This window comes from Ostrinia nubilalis, chromosome 30 (assembly GCF_963855985.1).
Source record: "Ostrinia nubilalis chromosome 30, ilOstNubi1.1, whole genome shotgun sequence".
Lineage (NCBI taxonomy): Eukaryota > Metazoa > Arthropoda > Insecta > Lepidoptera > Crambidae > Ostrinia > Ostrinia nubilalis.
This window is the reverse complement of record NC_087117.1, coordinates 3247881-3269160: the sequence shown is the minus strand read 5'-3', so window position 1 is coordinate 3269160 and position 21280 is coordinate 3247881. Positions and strand designations below refer to the sequence as shown.

General features: G+C 36.6%; 1 protein-coding gene across 1 annotated transcript; it reads left to right on the top strand.

Annotated features, from left to right (window-relative positions):
• Positions 1 to 486: 486 nt before the first annotated feature.
• LOC135086225 (zinc finger protein 595-like) lies at positions 487 to 21279 on the top strand. The gene is made up of 6 exons (XM_063981052.1): positions 487 to 882; positions 1467 to 1696; positions 2250 to 2451; positions 8674 to 8815; positions 11997 to 12177; positions 20697 to 21279. The coding sequence occupies exons 1-6, from the start codon at positions 724 to 726 to the stop codon at positions 20827 to 20829; spliced, it is 1047 nt and encodes a 348-aa protein (XP_063837122.1). The 5' UTR covers positions 487 to 723; the 3' UTR covers positions 20830 to 21279.
• The last annotated feature ends 1 nt before the right edge of the window (position 21280 follows it).

The following is a 21280-nucleotide window of genomic DNA, read 5'->3' as shown; positions in this document are numbered from 1 at the left end:
ATAATCTTTTTACCCTACCAGCGCTTCGAGACCAACATTTGGCAAGTGCTGAGAAGAAGCGCCGCAACAAACTCAGTCACCACTGTCTGCCGGTTAATATAAATAAAACCATGGTTATCAGCCTATTCCACTACTTCTAATCCTGTAAAACCAAGTATGAAAATTTTCAATCATTGAAACCTAGGACAGAGCCCCGATTACGGTAATTTTTAACGTCAACAATCCAGACACGCTTCTCAATTCTGCGATACGATTGGTCGTTCAACAGCGTACGTCAGCTGTTTTGAACAATCGTATCGCAGAATCAGAAACGCGTCTGGATTGTAGACGTTATAAAAGTTACCGTAATCGGGGCTCTGGTTTCAATGATTGATAATTTTCATATTTTGTAACTATAGACACAGATATTCTGTCGATAATGATCAATTAATGTGGCATGGACTTCACTATTTTTTGACAATTTTGACATTTTCATGACATGTTGTTTCTGGCTGTGTCTGTGATGATTTTGATTCGTATTTCCTTGATTGTAAAAATTGGTAAAAATATGAAAGAATCTATTTTTTAATATAGATATTTACGGAATTCTATCCCACAAAAATTAATTTAGTATTTATAATATGATCAACAATCAACATTAACATAAAAAGCCTGATAGTAAAACTTGTCATTTGTGGTGGTGATTTCTCCTTCAAGAGCTAAGTTCAAGAGATTCTTCTCACAATGACTAGCAATAAGCAACCCAGTGAAGAGAAAAAAATAAAAATAGAATGCCCTAAGGACACCTGTAGGGTCTGCATGTGCAGCTACTTAGCAATGTCCTATATTTTTGATGCAGGCTGTGATATTGTCGATAAGATTTTATATTGTACAGGTTTACAGGTAAATGACTATTTACTTTCATTATTAACCTAGAATCTACACTTCTTTAGTCTTAGAAGCACTTGTAAGAGTTATTGTTATAGGTAGTTACAAGACAGAAACTGGTGCTAAAGTCATTTGACAGCTTTCTTAAAAGACACCCTTGAGTTAGATTATTAAGTTTTTGCTCATTTATGCTCAAATTGTTGGCCTAAAATCTGAAAATTATAACTTGGGTTAGAGTTTGTTAGATGTTATTATGAAGTTTTATTACATGTAAACCTTCTATGCAGGTTTGCTTCACTGTAGATCATATTATTATCTTTTTGGATGAGATCATTATAGAGAGCAAGCCTACACAAAAAACACTGTTTTAGCTAAATATTTACAACTGAAATATACATTAGTAGCTTCAACTAAATATTTACAGTAACAATTTTCTGAAAGCACTGGTAGGGCCTAAAAGATAAGGAAACATGTAAAGTGCTAAGGGTTACAATTTTTTATTATTTTTGACGTTTATAAGTACCAAAATACTGGTCAAAATTAAATATTAGTATGTTTGATTTGTTTCATCGATTAAATAATCTTTTTTATTATTGCAGATCACGATAGACGACGGTCTTCCGTCACAAATATGCAGTAACTGCATCCAAGACATGACAATCGCATACAAATTCAAATCCTCCTGTATACTAGCCAACGAGACATACCAAGATTTACTTAAAAGCGGAATCAAGACTGAATTGGATTATTTCAGTGACGATGACCATTTTTGTGACGATGATTTTAATGTTAAGGAGGAGCCCGATGATGGATTTAAAGAGGAAGAAATGTAAGGATTTTTGTTAACTTATTTGTTTAAAAAAAATTTATTTAAAATTACTTAGACCCATACCCCCTTACTAATAAAAGTTAGACGCTGGTTGAACAGTGTTTTTAAGTGACGTTTAGTATGGAAATGTCATTTTAAAACAGTGTTCAACGACTGTGTAAAGGTGGCGGTTCGCATCGCGACAGAGACAGGAGACCGAGACGCGAGACCGCGAACGTTACTTGACTTTAGACAATGAATAAGCGACAGTTCGCAAGCGAGACAGAGACACAGGTCTCTGCCTTAGTCAAATAACGGTCGCGGTCTCCTGTCTCTGTCGCGGTGCGAACCGCCACCTTAACTTTTTATTAGTAAGGGGGCTATATTGTCTTGGACAGACACAAAATGGGTATGGGGTTTTTTGAACATTCTTCTTTATGATTTTAAGAGTACTTACATTATTCAATTAATGGTTTAACTATATCACAAAATATACTTTTTTGGTTAATTATTTACTATGTTCTCACAGTAATGAAATGTAAACTAATCAAATAATTTTGATTATTCATTATAGTACCATTCCAGAAAAGAAGCCACGTAAGATCCGTGGCCCATACAAGAAGAAAGAAGGGAAACAAAAGAAGCCTCGCTTGAAGAAGTTCAATTTCAGAAGGTTGTGGTGCGAACCGTGCAAGGTCAGCTTTGCGAGTAGGAAATTGAATGATGAGCACAAGAGAACTGTCCACGGAGCTCAAGCGGAGACTTATATGTGCGAGGTATTTATCTTAAAGCTTTATTGCATTTTTTAAAATAATATTACCAATTTGTAAATACAAATCTATATCTACAGGGTGTTAGGTAAATGGGTATATGAGCCGACACTAGCCCATGTTAACATGGTCATATAAATGGTATGGTGAAATCAGAAATTTGATATTATCAGGTTAATTTTTTTAATTTTCATACATAATAAATTTTATAAATCCGATTTGTATGAAAATTAAAATAATTAAAATGAAGATATCAATTTTCTGACTTCACCATACCATTTATATGACCATGTTAACATGGGCTAGTGTCAGCTCATATACCTATTTACCTAACACCCTGTATAAAAGCGAAAGGTCACTGATTGACTGATTCATCACGATATCTCAGAAACTACAAGTGCTAGAAGTCTCAAAATTTGCATGGGGGTTCCTTTTAGAGTGTAGGTGCTCACTAAGACGGGTTTTTGCAAAATTCAACGGGGTCCATGCGTATGAAGTCGCGGGCGGCCGCTAGTTACTAATATTCCCGTTAACCCCTCGTGGTAAGCTAAATATGCTTGTGATACGAGTGGGCTCACCACAATAGTCGAGCGGCGACGGGGATGGAACCCGCGTTCCTCGGATCACGAGTCGGCCAGTCCGACCCCTTCACTGTTCGGCTATCGTGGCTTCTTAAAGTCTGTTGTCTTCAGGATGTCAATACTCAATAGCCTGGGTATAGTAGAACCTATCTTCTTTTAGTCAGCCGATAGTGGGATCGGCTTTCAATTTGTATGAGAAATGCGGCTGATACTAAATTGGTGCAATGTGCCCACTTTCATACATGTTCATGCTGATTAACACTAGAGAGAAGTCGAACCTTAACTTCGAACTCCTGTATTCTTCTGATTAATTTCGTTGCGGGTCCAATGACAGTTTAACTTTCCCTCGAGACAAACTTGACCTTCATTGGTTAGGTTTTTATGGCGGTCAAGCTGTAGATCCTGGCTACACAGGAGTTGCAGCGGTGGGAACGAGAGGTGGGAATAGTCCCGTGATGAACAGCGTGACCCAACTATCGGCCGACTAAAAGTCTAGTCTGCAAGGTATCTTGACAGTAATGTTTAATTTTAAGTGTGTCTTACACAGTACAGTAATGTTTAATTTTAAGTCGTCGTCGGGTGTCAGTCGAAAGCAGACACGTTACCGTTCTCTCCGTGCTTTAAAAATTATAAACGGTGTAAAAAGTTAAAACTCTATATCGTGCTATATACTGTTATGTAGACATTGAATCAAGCTATACAGTGGTGAAAACAGTGTTAAAAAATACGTATTAGTTCCGAAGTTACAAGAAGAAACAATTCAAAATTATTCCTAACGAACGTAATGTTTACACGCTACACATCGCGCTCGCTTCGGTCTCACCGCCGGCCGCCGCCACAGGCGCTGAGTCATCCGCACGAGTCATCCACATCGAGCAGCTGTACGGCCCATTGACGCGCGAACAAAGCGGACATTATTCACACAGCAGTGAAGGACATTATTTTGAAATTGTGTTCAATATTTTTAAAATATTGGAAAATGGCCCCAACAGTCAAATGCGGTAAATGCCAAAAACAAATTAAAGAAAAACAGTTTCTAAGATGTTCACAATGTAAACAAGCTTATGATTTGGTTTGTCTCAATAAAGAAAAACTCTTTTATCTTATGGACAAAACCCGCAAAGATACCTGGGTATGTCAAAGCTGTAACGCAAGCAATAAAATGCTCTCTAGAAAGAGCAGTACTTCAACACAAAAGCGCGAAGAAATACTGCTGATCCAAAATGAAGTGGTCAAAACTAAAGGTACGAAAGCAACATCAAAGTCACACAAACTACTTCCCAGTAATGATATCAGTAACTTATCAATTGACAACATCACGCATAGGAAATGTAACATACCTTTGCAAAACTCATTTGACTCACTGACTGATGAAAGTGACACAGACTGTTCTATTCTACAAAATGACACCCTCAATAGAAGTTGTCCAGAGATATTACAAAATAACAGACAGGAAATAGACGAATTAAAAAATGAAATGCAACAACTTCGAGAAAAACTAAATACAGCCAACAACGAAATAGACAATCTTTTACTAGTAAATAGTAGTCTAAAAGAACAGATATCTGATTACTCGCTTCAAATCAAGCAATTACAATCGATATGTAGATCTACACCTAAATCTACACCAAAAAGTAATAAAAGTACGAAAAACTTAAACAAAAGTCAAAAAATCCAAATAGAGAAGACTGTACAAATAAATTTGGCTGAGAATTTTGAAAATAGTACACCGGAAAAGATCGTGCCATCGATGAAAAAAACCAACGGCGTGGAAGAAAGGAAGACAGCATCGACTCAGAAGAATACACAAGAGAAAACAAACACACCGTCCCAGAGGAATAGCATAATACACATTTTAGGCGGACAACAATGTAGTGGAATAGGTCCAGCGTTATATCGGTCTAGGGAAAACACAAATTTCGAGAAATATTGTATAAAATCATGTATAAAACCTAACGCACCTTGTAATGAAGTACTAAAATTGACCGACACTTCAAATATTCATCCAAATGATGTGATTGTTGTTAGTATGGGCGAGTGTGATAGTAATCCGATCAAGTTAATTGCAGAATTGTGTTCGTTCTTAAAATTTAACCATAGACAAACTGTAATTGTACTAAGTGTAAATCATAGCAGATACTTAAATGAAAAACATTTAAATGAAACTTTGAAAATATATTGCAAACATTTCGATAATTGCAAATTCGTAGAAGTCGATGACACTGATTGTTATAATGGAACTTACCTGTATAGAGTGTGCCAGAAAATAAACTTTATTATTGATAACATGTACTATGACAGGAAATATCTGGGATACAATAGGAGAAATAAGCCAATTAAAAAGATTTCAATAAAAAAAGACAAACATAAAAAAACTAATATTTACTCGTTACAGCATATACATAAAATAAATAATTTACCTAATCAAAAACAGATTACAGTTCCTAAACAAAAACTAATAACGGAATACTTTATGAAAGATAAATCGCTTAAACCAGAACTACATCGCAGACAACCAACTAATAATGACTTTTTTCGTGCAAAATAGCGCATTTTCTGTTTTCCATCAAAATATAGCTGGGCTACTCGGTAAGAAAGAGTTGGTTGAGTTGACCTTAGACGAACTTTCATCAAAAAATAAACAGTTCAAAGTGCTTTGTTTTAGTGAGACGTTTGTGAAGGCTGGTAGTGAGGGAAATATCAACATCTCGGGTTATTACTTGGCAGCATCATACTCTAGGTGCCATCAAAAAAGAGGTGGTGTCTGCATTCTAACTGCTAATGACATCGAAACAAGAGAGTTGACTTTTCTAAAAGAGTTATCTAAGAGTATTGTTTTTGAATGTTGCGGCGTAGAAATAACGCAAATCAAATGCATTGTGGTTTGTATTTACAGAACGCCGACGGCAGACATAACGATATTCTTCCGAATGTTTGAACAGCTTTTAGATACATTAAAGCGCAAAATAAAGTATAAAGTTGTGATTGCTGGGGATCTAAACATTGATATTTTGAAGGAAAATAATAGTTCATATGAGTTAAAAAGAATTGCTGCTAACTATAACTTCGTATTGCATATATTATCTCCCACACGTAAAAAATCATGTTTGGACCAAATTATGAGTAACATACCGGAAGCTGTAGGTGAAACACACATGCTAGGTTTATCAGATCACGACACTGCACAATCTGTTACTTTCGATGTAGTCATACCAAACAAAATTCCCAAATACTGGTATTGCAATATAAGAGACTACAACCCAGACAATATTTCTAAATTTCGTGAGTGCTTAAGTAGTCTAACGTGGAGTAATGTCTTTGAAGAAGAGGAAATGTCTACAGCATTTAACCTGTTCTACGAAGAGTTCAAATTGTTTTATGACTTATGTTTTCCGATTAAAAGAATCAAAATAAACCCTTCTACTAAATCAACAAATTGGTTTACGAAAGGTTTAAAAAAATCCACAATAACCAAAAGAAAACTTCGTTTTCACTATTATAAGAAACGACATGGTTCGTTAAAAATTAAGTATAAGCAATACTCAAAGTACCTTAAGAAATGCATATACCAGGCTCAAAAACTTGCAAACAAAAGATATTTAGATAACTGTAAAAATGTATGTAAGGCTACATGGGACTTAATCAGACACAAGACATATAATAACGTAATGGGTAAACATATTGACAAATTGCTAATTGACAATAACGAAATTAATGATCCTACTGACATATCTAATATTTTCAACAACTATTACATTAATTTGACTAATTCAGTTTTAAATAATCACAGTCATAACTCAAATCAAATACAATACAAAGATGCCACTATTTTCTTAACTCCAACTGACGAACAAGAAGTTTTGAAAGTGGTTACTTCACTTAAAAACACAAAATCGACTGGTCATGACGAGATACAAACTAAGATACTAAAAACATGTAAAGTGGAAATTGTCACGGTGTTAACCTACTTAATAAATCTTTCACTTAGTACAGGTATATTTCCTGAACCACTAAAAATGGCAGTGATTAAGCCTCTTTTTAAAAAAGGTGACAGATGTGATGTAGCTAACTATCGACCAGTCTCCCTTCTACCGACAATATCAAAAATTTTTGAAAGAATAATGCATATCCGTCTTACAAATTTCTCGCAAAAAATGGATATAATAGGAAAGGAACAGTGTGGATTCCAAAAAGGTAAATCGACATCTTTGGCAGCTTTTATGTTATTGAGGAACATCTTTGAGTATATGGATAAACGCAAGCCTGTAACTGTGGTGTTCTTTGACATGAGCAAGGCCTTTGATTTCGTATCACATGATATTTTATTAAGTAAATGTAACAAATATGGTATTAGAGGTATGGCAAATCAGTGGTTAAACAGCTATTTAAGTAATAGGAAGCAATTTGTAGAAATCTCGAATATTGACACGAATATGGAAATACACAAATATAAATCTGACATCAAACAAAATAAATTTGGGGTACCACAAGGAAGTATTTTAGGTCCCTTATTATTTTTATTATATATAAATGACCTTCCTAATTGTATAAAATTTAAATGTAATCTTTTCGCTGACGATGTATCTGTTGTCATACCGTGCAACGATACTAAAACATACAATCAAGACATCAATGACACAATATATAAAGTAATCACCTGGCTCAATAACAATAATCTACATGCTAATATAAACAAAACGACATTTATACAATTTATTAATAAAAATGCAAATAAAGTCCCCTTACAAGTCAAATTTGGAAGTGAGGATATTAAAGAATCATCTCAGACTTTATTCTTGGGAATATTACTGGATGATCGCTGCTCGTGGAAGAGTCATATCGATAAAATGTGCACTAAATTAAATTCGTTTGCTTATGCACTATGGCGGCTAACAAAAATCTGTGACAAAAAAGTTGCCATACAGGCATACCATGGTTATGTGAGTTCTCTTCTCAGGTACGCCATTATTCTTTGGGGCAACTCATGCCATGTTCAACGGGTACTTATAGCCCAAAAGCAGTGTATTCGGGCAATCTGCAATGTTGATATTTTAACATCTTGCAGACCACTTTTTAAGGAACTCAAATTGCTGACTGTCCCGTGTTTGTATATTTATGAGCTATGTGTATTTGTCAAAAGCAACCTCAACTTATTTCAAACCAAAAAAGACGTTTGCAATTTTAATATAAGACGTCCTCATAAATTAAACCTTCCTATCGTGACGACATCTTTATGTATTAATAATGCGTACTGTATGGCTATTAAGGTTTATAATAGGTTGGACGAAGAAATGAAATCTTTGCCGTTAAATATTTTTAAAGGAAAATTAAAATCATGGCTGATTGGGAAGGGTTTTTACACCATTAAGGAATACTTTGATGCTTTTAAGTTTCAGTAGTATGTACCCACATGTTTCCTGTTTTGTTGCATGTATCTATTAAATTGCGTAGATTAAGTAGTTGTAAGCTATTTGCATGCCAGTTGTGGTGATTTGTGCGAACTATTTTTACATGGACATCTGCTGTGTACCGCTTATCAAGCAAATAAATGAATTTTGATTTTGATTTTTTTGATTTGATTTTTTAAATAAATAAATAGATTTTTTGTCGTTAATGACAATTAATATTTTTTCTATTTTTTTTCCAGCACTGCGGCAAATTATTCGCGTGCAAATCGTCGATGTACTCGCACACACGCACTCACCTCCCGCCGCAGTATGCGTGCGAGCATTGCGACTACAAAGCTACTTACAAGCACGACCTGGCCAAGCACTTGCATATACACGCCGGTAAGTCGTTAAACGGGCACGGGAATATATTTCCCACCTTAATAAAATAGTGGGAATATTACTCAACATCAAATAAATCACACCTTCCGCGACGCGAACTTTAAAGATTTTCTTTTGACACAATCATGGTGCCCCAACAATATTGGTACGGCTTGTCGGCCGTTTGGTGTAGTGGTTCAGAACGGACTACTATGCCGAGAGGTCCCGGGTTCGATTCCCGGCCGGGCAGAAATTGAAATGATGAATTTTAATTTCTGTGACGGGTCTGGATGTGACTATGTATAATATTTATGTATTTAAAAAAAAAAAAAGTATATAAGTAGTATATCCGTTAAGCTAGCACCCATAACACAAGCATTAAGTTGCTTACTTTGGGGCTAGCTGGCGCTGTGTGAAATTGTCCAAAGATTTATTATTATTGTCCAAAGATTTATTATTATTGGTGTTATTTGAAAGCTCAATAAATATCCTTAAAGAAAAACACATATTTTAATTTCTACACAAATGATTAACATAACATATACCATAAATGTGACTTGAAAAAACCGGCCAAGTGCGAGTCGGGCTCGCACACCGAGGGTTCCGCCGTACAAACGTAGCGGTTTACAATTTATGACGTATTAAATCAAATTACTTACTTGATTCCGTTGCGAGTAGTGGCGAATTTCAAAATATGCGGTATGATTATTTTTTATTTATTTATTTTTCCTATATTTGCATTATAGGTAGGTACCTACCTCAGCGTTTTGAATTTTTGCGTTGATTTAGAATTTCTCACAGTTTAGAGGCAATTAGATTTAAGAAGTGTTTGATATGAATTTCAACTTTAATATCTCTACGCGTTCATGTGAAAAAGGGTAGGTAGTAAGTTTATAATTATTAAAAAAATATTTTATGTCATGTAAGCAAAAATAATATTTTAAATTTTATATAACTTCAAATTTATCATTTTCGCAATTTTTCCTTTATCTGTACTATATAACGTTGCTTCGTGCCGAATTTCAAGATTCTGAGTTCACAGGAAGTACCTTGTAGGTTTTGATTCCCTAGCGTGTGACGGAAATTCGTCTAAGGTGTCGGTATAAACTGCTGTATCTTTTGATCGCGTTAACTTAGAAGTTTGATTTTTTTACTTCTTAAAGGGACAATAGATCTAGGTATTTGGTATAAATTTCAATTTGATACCTTTATTCGTTCGTGAGAAATAAGGTAGTAAGTTTCATTTTATTAAAATATTGTTATTATATTATATAACTAAAAAAATGTAATTTTCGCAATTTTTTCCTATATTTGCATTATATGACAATGCTTTATGCCAAATTTCAAGATTCTGAGTTTACGGGAAGTATCCTGTAGGTTTTGATTCCTATGCGAGTGTCGAAAATTTGTTGAAAATATCGACATAATCGGCTGTATCTTTTGATTGGCTTGGCTTAGAAGTTTGATATTTTCACAGCTTAAAGGGACAATAGACCTGAGTATTTCATGTGAATTTCAGCTTGATACGTTCACGCGTTCTTGAGATAAAGGGTCTTGACAGACGGACGGACAGACGGACAACAAAGTGATCCTATAAGGGTTCCGTTTTTTCCTTTTGAGGTACGGAACCCTAAAAAGACCTCACTTGGCTTGGGGCTCACCTCTGGGATCAATTAGACCAATTTTTATGGTTATAAAACCAAATAATGATCTCACGTGTCCTCTTTAACAGATGGATAGCGATTAATTCCAACTTCACAGTTTTATAGCCATAAAATTTGGCTCAAGCCTAACTACCTATTTTTGTAGAAGTGACTGGATCCTTCTAAAGACACATTTTTTGGGGGAAAACCTTTCCTTTAATGAAATGAAGTTTAGAACTAGGCTTTTAAATGGTGCCAATATTGGTGGGAAGTGGGGACTGGGGAATCTGGGGATGCACGTTTGAATTGCGATTTATTTGGTGTCGAGTGTATTTCCCACTTTAATATAACAGTGGGAATATACAGTGTGAGTCACGTTAAAGTGTACATATGAAAATAGATGAAACTAGACCTGTTTTTATCGACAAAAAAGAGGTCAAAATTTTTTTGAGATTTTTTTTAAATTTTTTATAGAATTTTTTTTCTTCCAATTACTTATTGTAAAGAAAACGTAATAACTTTTAAACTAAGCGGTATATCCTGATAAAATAAAAACATTAATAATGCTAAATAACAGGCGATACTAAAAAAATACATAAAATACACAAAAAAGGCCAACAAATAATAAAAAATGATACTTTTCGAAAAAAATCTGCTTTTAAATTCGTGTTTTTTTGGTTATTTGATAAATTTCTCCAAAAAATGCCCCTATAACCGGTGGTTTTTATTACTTTATATTATTCTCTATCGTATTATCTTTGTAAAACCAAAAATCGCATGTCTCTATCCCTATCACAACGTTTGCAATGATCGTTTGAACTAAGCCTCTCCGGGCGCGCCATTCAACGCTTCGTTAACAACGAAACTGAAAATGGCTCTAGATTTGTAATTTTGATACAGACAAGTTAGATTTCAAATAAAAACAAAATATTTCGAAGTAAAATAAGCATTTTAGTTAAAATTAAAATTTTCTCTAACTGTAGCGGAGAATAATGTTGTGGCAGGCCTTTGTTCAAACGATCATAGCAAATGTTGTGATAGGGTTAGAGACATGCTATTTTTGGTTTTACAAAGATAATACGATAGAGAATAATACAAAGTAATAAAAACCACCTATTATAGGGGCATTTTTTGGAGAAATTTATCAAATAACCAAAAAAATACGAATTTTAAAGCAGATTTTTTTCAAAAAGTATCATTTTTTATTATTTGTTGGCATTTTTTGTGTATTTTATGTATTTTTTTAGTATCGCCTGTTATTTAGCATTATTACTGTTTTTATTTTATCAGGATATACCGCTTAGTTTAAAAGTTATTACGTTTTCTTTACAATAAGTAATAGGAAGAAAAAAAAATCTCAAAAATTTTTTGACCTTTTTTTTGTCGATAAAAATAGGTCTAATTTCATCTATTTTCATATGTACACTTTAACGTGACTCACACTGTATTTCCCACCTTCATAAAACAATGGGAATATATTTCCCACCTCAATAAAACAGTGGGAACATATTTCCCACCTCAATAAAACCGAGCTTAATACCAATTTTTCTCCATTCCAGGTATAAAACTCTACCAGTGTCAAATCTGCGCGGTTCGCTATCGAACGTCGTCGACTCTAAACCAACATATTCGACGCGAGCACGAACGTGTGAAGCGATTCCGCTGCGAATTGTGCACGTACGCTTGCTTCGATCGCACGAAGTATAACAGGCATATGGACTCGCATAATAATGTGAAACGGTGAGTTTTAATAATACCTACTATGTAAAAAGTAATTAATTCTATAGTTCTAGCTTAACTCAGTCAGTGCCTGAGGCATGGGAGCGGCACGGGAGGGGTGACATTGAAATACACTCGGCATCAAATAAATCGCACCTCCCGCGACAAGCACTCATCAAACGTATGCATCCCCACTTCCCACCAACATTGGTACCATTTGAAAGCCTAGTTCTAAACTTCATTTCATTAAAGAAAAGGTTTTTACCCCAAAAATGTGTCTTTACAAGGATCCAGAGTCACTTCTTCAAAAAATAGGTAGTTACGCTATAGCCATTTTTTATGACTATAAAACTGTTAAGTTGGGATTAATCGCTATCCATCTGTTAAAGAGGACACGTGAGATCTTTATTTGGTTTTATAACCATAAAAATTGGTCTAATTGATCCCAGAGGTGAGCCCAAAGTGAGGTCTATTTTCAAGTCACATTTATGGTATATTTTTTTTTTTTTTTTTTTATGTGATAGGAGGCAAACGAGCAAACGGATCACCTGATGGTAAGTGATTACCGTCGCCCATAGACACCCGCAGACCCAGGGGCGTTACAGGTGCGTTGCCGGCCTTTAAGGTAAAGATACGCTCTCCTCTTGAAAGCTTGCAGGTCGTATCCGTCCGGAAACACCGCAGACGACAGTCCATTCCACAGTTTGGTTGTACGGGGCAGAAAGTTTCTAGAGAAACGTACTGTTGTGGACTGCCAACCATCTAAGTGATGGGGGTGGAAGTGCTGTCGGGTAGATCGGTGGCGAAAAGTGGCGGCAGGAATAAGTCCGGATAATTCTTCGGAGCACTCCCCGTGATACATGCGATAGAATATGCACAGTGAGGATACATCTCTACGCAGCGCCAAGGGGTCAAGCCGATCCGAAATGTCCTGGCAGTCAACGATTCGAGCTGCTCTCCGTTCAATGCGGTCCAGAGGGAGAAGCTGGTACTGGGGCGCACCTGCCCAAAGATGAGAACAGTATTCCATATGAGGCCGAACCTGCGCCTTGTAAAGTTGCAGACGATGGGCTGGAGTGAAATACCGTCTCGATCTATTGAGCACACCAAGCTTCTTCGAGGCTAATTTAGCCTTACCCTCTAAATGACCACGGAACTGGACTTCGCTCGATATGTCGACACCAAGGATTCCGATATTGGCTGAGGCAGTTAGGGGAGTGCTCTCGAAACAGCGGGATACGACAAACGGCAACTTTTTGGCGGTGAACGCGCAAACTTGTGTCTTTGTAGGGTTAAATTGGACCAAATTGCGTCGACCCCAGTCTGAGACCTCCTTCAAGGAGGTTTCAATGTCGGACACAAGTTTGTTACGGCTCTCAATGACGTTCTCCCGAGAGATATTTGCGCGGCCGGTATAAGCGGCATCAACCGTGCTGTCGTCCGCATAGCAATGAATGCCGCTAATTTGCAGCATATCATTGATATGCAGAAGGAAGAGCGTAGGCGATAGCACACAGCCTTGGGGGACACCAGCATTCACAGACATAGAGTCTGAGCATTTGCTGTCGACAACGACCTTAATGCTTCTGTCTGCTAAAAAGCTGGCGACCCATCCGCATAATTTCTCGGGAAGCCCATAGGAAGGGAGCTTCGAAAGAAGCGCTTTGTGCCAAACCCGATCGAAGGCCTTCGCCATATCCAAACTGACCGCCAATGCTTCCCCGTTAGTCTCGATCGCCTGTGCCCAACAATGTGTCAAGTAGACCAGAAGATCACCAGCCGAGCGACCTCCACGGAAACCGTACTGTCGGTCACTTAGCAACTGGTGGGCCTCTAGGTACCGAAGGAGCTGGCTGTTGATAATGGATTCCATTATCTTCGAGAACAAGGAGGTGATTGCTATCGGCCTATAGTTGGACGGATTTGAGTGGTCACCTTTTTTAGGGATCGGGTGCACCAAAGCTGTCCTCCATGAGGTCGGGACTATGCCAGAGAGGTAGGAGAGCCGAAAAAGGCGCGTTAAAACCGGTGCTAACTCTGGAGCGCACGTCCTCAGCACGATAGGAGGGATTCCATCGGGCCCACTCGACTTATGGATATCCAGGGAAAATAGAGCCAGGCGTACTGAGCTTTGGAGGAACCGTATATGTTATGTTAATCATTTGTTTAGAAATTAAAATATGTGTTTTTCTTTAAGGATATTTATTGAGCTTTCAAATAACACCAATATTGTTGGGGCACCATGATTGTGTCAAAAGAAAATCTTTAAAGTTCGCGTCGCGGAAGGTGTGATTTATTTGATGTTGAGTAATATTCCCACTATTTTATTAAGGTGGGAATATGTTCCCGTGCCCGTTTAACGACTTACCGGCGTGTATATGCAAGTGCTTGGCCAGGTCGTGCTTGTAAGTAGCTTTGTAGTCGCAATGCTCGCACGCATACTGCGGCGGGAGGTGAATGCGTGTGTGCGAGTACATCGACGATTTGCACGCGAATAATTTGCCGCAGTGCTGGAATAAATACATAAAACTTAAAAAGTAATAGGTATTTAAATAAAATATTTAAAGGTTGATCGATTGGTAGCGGCCTGCGTCCAGCGCTTCCCTGCTACCTTTACGCCAACAGGGAGGCCTATGTTCAGCAGTGGACGTCCTATGGCTGAAATCTATAGTAGCCCTCCCAAGTAACATTTTACTCCATTTAAGAGTTCAATAGTCGTTCACATGTACTCCACAAGCTGTGTATGTCAGCTGTATACGAGCTGTATAGCTTGCTATAATGCTTTTATAGAACCAGTTTGGGCACAAATTAGACAGCTTTAAGTTCACTATGGCTGTACATTAGCAGTATAATAGCATTATAATAGCAGTTTAAGTAGTAACATCGTACTTAAGGCTGACTTACGGCACTATATGGGACGCAGTGTGAACCATACAACGTACGTGAGGACAATAAAGAGTAACAAGTGGCTAAATGCACAGCTTTCAAAGTTATAAAGTCCGACAAAAGTACTCCAATGCAACCTAAAGTTCACGTGTGTCTTAAATTATTTCCACATTTTAATATTAGTTTGGTATTTGTACGTGAGTGCCAAGAGGGAAACAACTCGGGCGGATAATCATTTATGCAAATAATAACACGGGTTTTATATACTTAATAATGTTAATGCCATTGGGAATGCAACTTTATCGTGAAATGTATACATATTTACAGCTAAAATATTTACGCGCCTCTGTAAAAACGCGATATTCATTTTAAAATATTTAAAACTGGCTGAGAGGAAATCTACAATTTTCAGTTTTTGATATTGGATTGGCATTATAATTATATTACGGTAATTAATTATAACATGAAACCAAAACTCAATCGCTCTATCTGCGAATTTTGTGATAAATCTGCATTAATTTTGGAGATTTATTTGGTAAATATTTTAGGTTATGTAGAACAAAATGGTGGAAATGAAATACGGCTATGTGAACTGTTATAACTCCAATTTAATGCGGTGAGCGTATATTAGGTTCACATGTGTTCTGTTAGAATGCTGTTATCTATATAAAGTTCCACATTTGTACCACTACAGCGCTAATGTCTATAAATTTATTCTAATGTGAACTTATGTACAGCTTTAAGATGTACCTAGTTCAGGTCAATTGTGTATCTTTAATTCTTTCAAATACTGAAATTTTAGAGATCCGCAATAAAAATTATTAATGTCCGTTAAATCGCCTAGCCCAGGTACTAATAGTCAAGTATGAATACCTAAAGCATCAGACGGTAGTGTTCCCGGTTTAAATTCGTTTATTATGCTTGATAATTTATTCAAAGCGGAATGAGGAATACGATTTTCAATAGCCCATGTTCTTATTTTTTTTTGCGAAAGGTTAAATAATTGTCCAAATCAAAATGGTATTCACTATCACAAGAACTGCAATCATCACACTCTGATATCTGGTATATTTTGAAGGGAAATTTCAGGTTCAGGCATAATATTTTCCTCTGCATCATGTACAGAACCACCATGAACAACTAAAAACAGGCTTGGGGAAATGTGTAATAGAATATCACATTCACATTCGTGTTCAGCTTAAAGCAAATAAGAGTAGTACTTGTGGACAAATAAACTGCTATTGATGTTAATGGACAACACATATAGTCCTTTTAACAGCCTACAGTGCACATGCGAACCATTGAAACACTTTTGTACAGATAGTAAAAAAAGGTTATTTTAATTATCACAAACAAGTCCTACTACAGCTACTAGCTGTATAACAGTCTAAAACAAGTAAACATAACAGCCTTTGGCTTTATAAATGACCACGTGTGTTCTATTAAAATGCTAGCTCTATAACATCGTACAAGTAGGCCGTTAAACAGCGGTTGCCGTATCTCTACCCTCCTATAATGCTCTTAGTCAGATGGCTGACTAAAGGATAGTTGTTAGAGTATTATAACACCAACAATCGTATAAAAGTATAACTCTACACTAGTCTACACTCCTATAAGTCCCTTAGACAGGTATAGGTGTAATTAATTGCAATAATACAGCTTATACATCACGAGTGAACTGTACTAATGCTTTAAGTACACATTGGAACTAAATGTGAACTCTTAAATGGAGTAAAATGTTACTTGGGCTCCTATCAATGTCATAGCTGGGATGGTTCAGTGTTGTACACCTTTAAGGACGTACAGACTAAGAGCTAGGGAACGCTAGACCTACGTCATTTTATAAAAGCTGAAAGTTTGTCAACATAATATGTTCCCAATATAGGATATAATGTTGGTGAATTATGAAGTTTGGGTCATCGTGGCTTTGGCAGCTATCCTAAAAAATCTGTCAAAACTAACAGGCTGATGTGCATAAAAATCAGATTTTTTGGTATAACGTAAGAAGAATAACAGTCTATCTGGGGGCACGGCAGTGCCCCCACCAAGTCGAGCAAAAAAGCGGCACGGCCGCACCATCCTTTTCTCGAAGCAATTCAGGCCATTTTCGACCGCCTGTAACTTCGTTGTGGATAAAACTAGAAGGCTGAATTTTCATTAGCTATTCAGGCATTGTAAAGACACGGTATATTTCAAATTTCATTCAATTTGAACCAGTAGTTTAAGAATTATAACGGGTCAAAGTTTCTTAATTTTGTCACTCACTGACTGACTGACTGACTGACTGACTCACCGATCATCAAAATTCTAAGGCACTTCTAGCAGACCTAGAAGCTTCAAATTTGGAATATAAGTAGTGTTTGGTGTATGAATCAAGGAAAAACTAAAATATTTGGGGGCACGGTAGTGCAACCGCCAAGTCGAGTAAAATTTTTCAATTTCGGTCCAGTTTTCTAGATAAGTACATAACTGCTGTCAACAAAATACAAAAAGAAATGAGATCCCATCAAAAACAATACTTGTCAAAAAAACCAAGTCTCGCAACTCAGTTGTTCTACGGTAAAAAGTTGTGAGATCCATGTAATACCAAGTCCAGGCCAGGAAATCTTTAACGTTTTACATAAATACAGGGTGTAAAAAAACCTATCACGAAGACTGAAATTACGCCTTCTGTACACCCAACCAAGTAATATTACAAAATATTATTGGTGGGAAATATTTTTTATTTTTATGATTAAAAAAAATACAATATTCCGCAGCCCGCAATGTACAGCGCGCCACGCAACGCAATGACCGTGCCTATGTGTGTGTGAGTGTATTGGAGCGTACGCGCTTTCCCGCCACTACCTACCGCGACCGCAGAAGTATTTTGTACACAAAATTACCAGATTATTCACTTCCTACATTTAAAAAACACATTCCTTTAGCATTTGTTTAGGTTTAGAACTAAGTACTTACCGACTAATCCCCTTCGACGTCGTCTGGAATCGGCCGCTCCAACCGGACAAGTTGTGGCTCGAACTGACGGCCTTCCACGTGCAAGCAAACGCGTGCCAGGTAAATCGTGTTTTGATGCGCGCTCCAGTATTCCTTCACGTACAGACCGGTATTTAAGTTCCTCAAATCCGACACAATACACGCCTAGACGAGGCCACAACGAGGCGGACGGAGGCACAATCGGCTGATTGTCCAACAGACGTTGTACAGCCAGAACAATAATACGTGCATCAGTACGGTGGTGCGCTGTAGGATGTTCAGCCCGATACCTACAGCCTGCAGGGCTTTAGATGCGTTTCCACGTGCCCTCCCATAACAGTAAACCATGTTTACGTACTCACGAGCACTGTACGTATGGTTAGGCATCTTTCTAACACACATTCACTATTACCACACTCACTATCACACGTTCACACACTAACTATCCGCACGAGAAAACAATCAAAAGTCGCAAGCGCATTCGACGGCCGAAGAAACCGAACTGGCCGTGCGAGCAACGCGTGGCGCGAGCGGCCCCTCGCAACAAAGGTACTGCCCCGCGCGGCGAGACTGACTGACAAATAACAGTCAAGCAATACGTCTATCGAATGTGTCGTCGTGAATCGGTAGCGCTTTGTTATTACTCTTCATTTTCAACTACAAATTTACGTAATTTTTAACTTAACAAAAATGTAATTTCATCACTTTAGTACAGGCAAGTCTATCAACGAATGAGATTGTAAAAGCGGCGGCAAAAATACTTTGATTAATCTTTGTTAACTAAAGATCCGTCCTAGCATACTTAATAATAATTAATGCTTTAAGCAAGCTTCCAAAATACTCAAATTTGAATGAATTGTAGATGCGCAATCGTTATTAATAAAACAATAAGAATATCAATACATTTTGATAGTTATTCCGTGTAATAAAGTTACGTTCATTTAAAATAATCACGAACAAGACGATGAATCTTTTTATGTTGAAGAATGGAAGTAATTGGTATGAAAGAAGTGCTAAAAGATATGAAATTTTGTTTAGTTTCTAAAATCAATCGAGTTTAAAAATAAAATCTTATCTTTTAATCTCCCATCGAAAGTGAAGGAGCAAGAGTTTGCCAGTGTGTTATTTCTAGGCGTTCAGATTGCAGTAATAAGTAAGTTAAGTTTTATTTTATTAATTACTATCGTAAAGACGTAAAATTTATTAAGTTAGAGAGCTAGAAATAATGAACCTGTGTGTAAGAGCATTTGTCATTTGTTTACAGTACTTTTTAATGATACAAGTTTATCACATCTGCTTACTGCCTGTGATTAACGATTAAAATTACGTTTATTTAGAATCACGTGCATAACCATTATTTATTTCAAGTAAATTATGAAGAAAGGAAGTAATGAGTATGGAAGGAAGACTGAAAAAAGAGACCTTTTTATTTAGTTGCTGAAATCAATTAAGTTTAAAGAACACACAATCATCACTCCTATCGAAAGTGAATGCCTTAATCAACGATAGGAGTAACATTGCCAGGTGTTTACTCTAGGCGTTTAGAGCGGTGTGGTGTAAGCAATAATTTGAGTTTTACTTTATGAATTTTATTACTATCGTAAAGACTTAAGTTATTGAAGTAGAGAGTTATTAATGTAAAGAATGACAGGCCTCATTCAAAAGATCATTATTCATCTGTTTACGGTACTTTTTAATGATACCTACTTACGCTTATCACACTTGCGTAGCTAATAAGACCTGTGATACTACATTGTGATAGAATAACGGTTATGCGTAAAAGCACGGTTTAGTTAAAAACCTAGGTTCTGTAAGATTATTTAATTTGCGGAAAGAAACAAATTCGTGTAAAGGGTTTTTATTAATTAAAATGTAATTTATTATTTTTTTAGAATAAAAACTAAACTGTAAGGTGATATTAAGGTGTAAGTAACTAATTTAGGTACTCATTTCATTTTTACAAACTAGGTAGATTTGGATTAAGCTCAGTTCAGTTGGTCCAGTCGTAGTCGTTGAACTCACAGTAGAGTTGAATGACTCATGGGCGAGCGCGGGTTGCGGTTCGGGGCGTGGGGGCAGCGCTTGAGCGTGTGTGCGCGCGCTGCTATCCATTTCTTATTGTAAAGACAAAAGCCTTATTGTGACGAAAATACTCAAAATTTTAATAAGGTTTCTTAGAAAAAAAAATTTTAAACAACGAATTGAAATTGATAATGTAAAAATCTTGAAAAAAATATTCTGACTTTGACCTTCAATATCTCCTAAACCACAAGTTTCCCAGGTATGGTCCCAAAGAAAAAAATGATCCCCATGATGTGGAGAATAAGTAGTCTTCGGCTTCGGGATAGGTTTTTTTACACCCGTTATATTGACTTGGCCATCGCATGAAAACACGTGTAAATTAAATTATTTAGTGCGATGGCCAAGTCAATAATTTATGTAAAACGTTAAAGATTTCCTGGCCTGGACTTGGTATTACATGGATCTCACAACTTTTTACCGTAGAACAACTGAGTTGCGAGACTTGGTTTTTTTGACAAGTATTGTTTTTGATGGGATTGAATATACAGAAAAAGCCACCGTAAAAGTTATGCTTCTCTTCTACCTCATAGTTTGTGAATACGGGCGTAAGTCTGCTGTGATCTACTCTAATTTTATCCAAATTTTCCAATTTCCAGTTTCGAGTGTGAAGTCTGCCACTCCTGCTTCACTCGAAGATGTTACTGGAAGAAACATTTGCAGAAGAACCATAACATCGAAACGCCTAGGCAGCGCCCGGGTAGGCAGAAAGACGTTATTTTAACTGGTTAAAGCTCAAAATTGAATGAAAGCTGCAAGTGTTTTTGGTAAAAAAATTGTTGTCAATACAGGGTGTGGTTTTGTAAAACAACGCCCATCTCAGATGTGGTATACACGACACTGATGAAAAAATATATATTTTAAATTTTCATGGAAAATTCCATGAAATCAGGAACAGGGCGAGCTATCGGACAGTCCCTCCGCTCTCCCTCTCTTTCTTGAAATTACTTTCATACTACCACACCCTGTATTGAAGCTTCTGTCAACGAGTTAAAGTATCAATTGTTTTTTTTTGTCGTGACGTCATGGCTGCTACGTGTGCAGTTAACTCGACCAGGTTGTACTTCTAATGTATGAATATTTTATTTATATTGTTGATTAATTAATTTTACTGGTGTGTGATTGGACAGTGTTTAATTTATAATTGTTACGAATGTTCTGGAAATTAAAAGATAAATTAATT

Coding starts and splice junctions, on each gene's coding strand:
- LOC135086225 (XM_063981052.1), top strand. CDS start 724: ATGACTAGCAATAAGCAACCCAGTGAAGAGAAAAAAATAAAAATAGAA. Junction 1,697..2,249: donor GGATTTAAAGAGGAAGAAAT/GTAAGGATTTTT, acceptor TATTCATTATAG/TACCATTCCAGAAAAGAAGC. Junction 12,178..20,696: donor TCGCATAATAATGTGAAACG/GTGAGTTTTAAT, acceptor TCCAATTTCCAG/TTTCGAGTGTGAAGTCTGCC.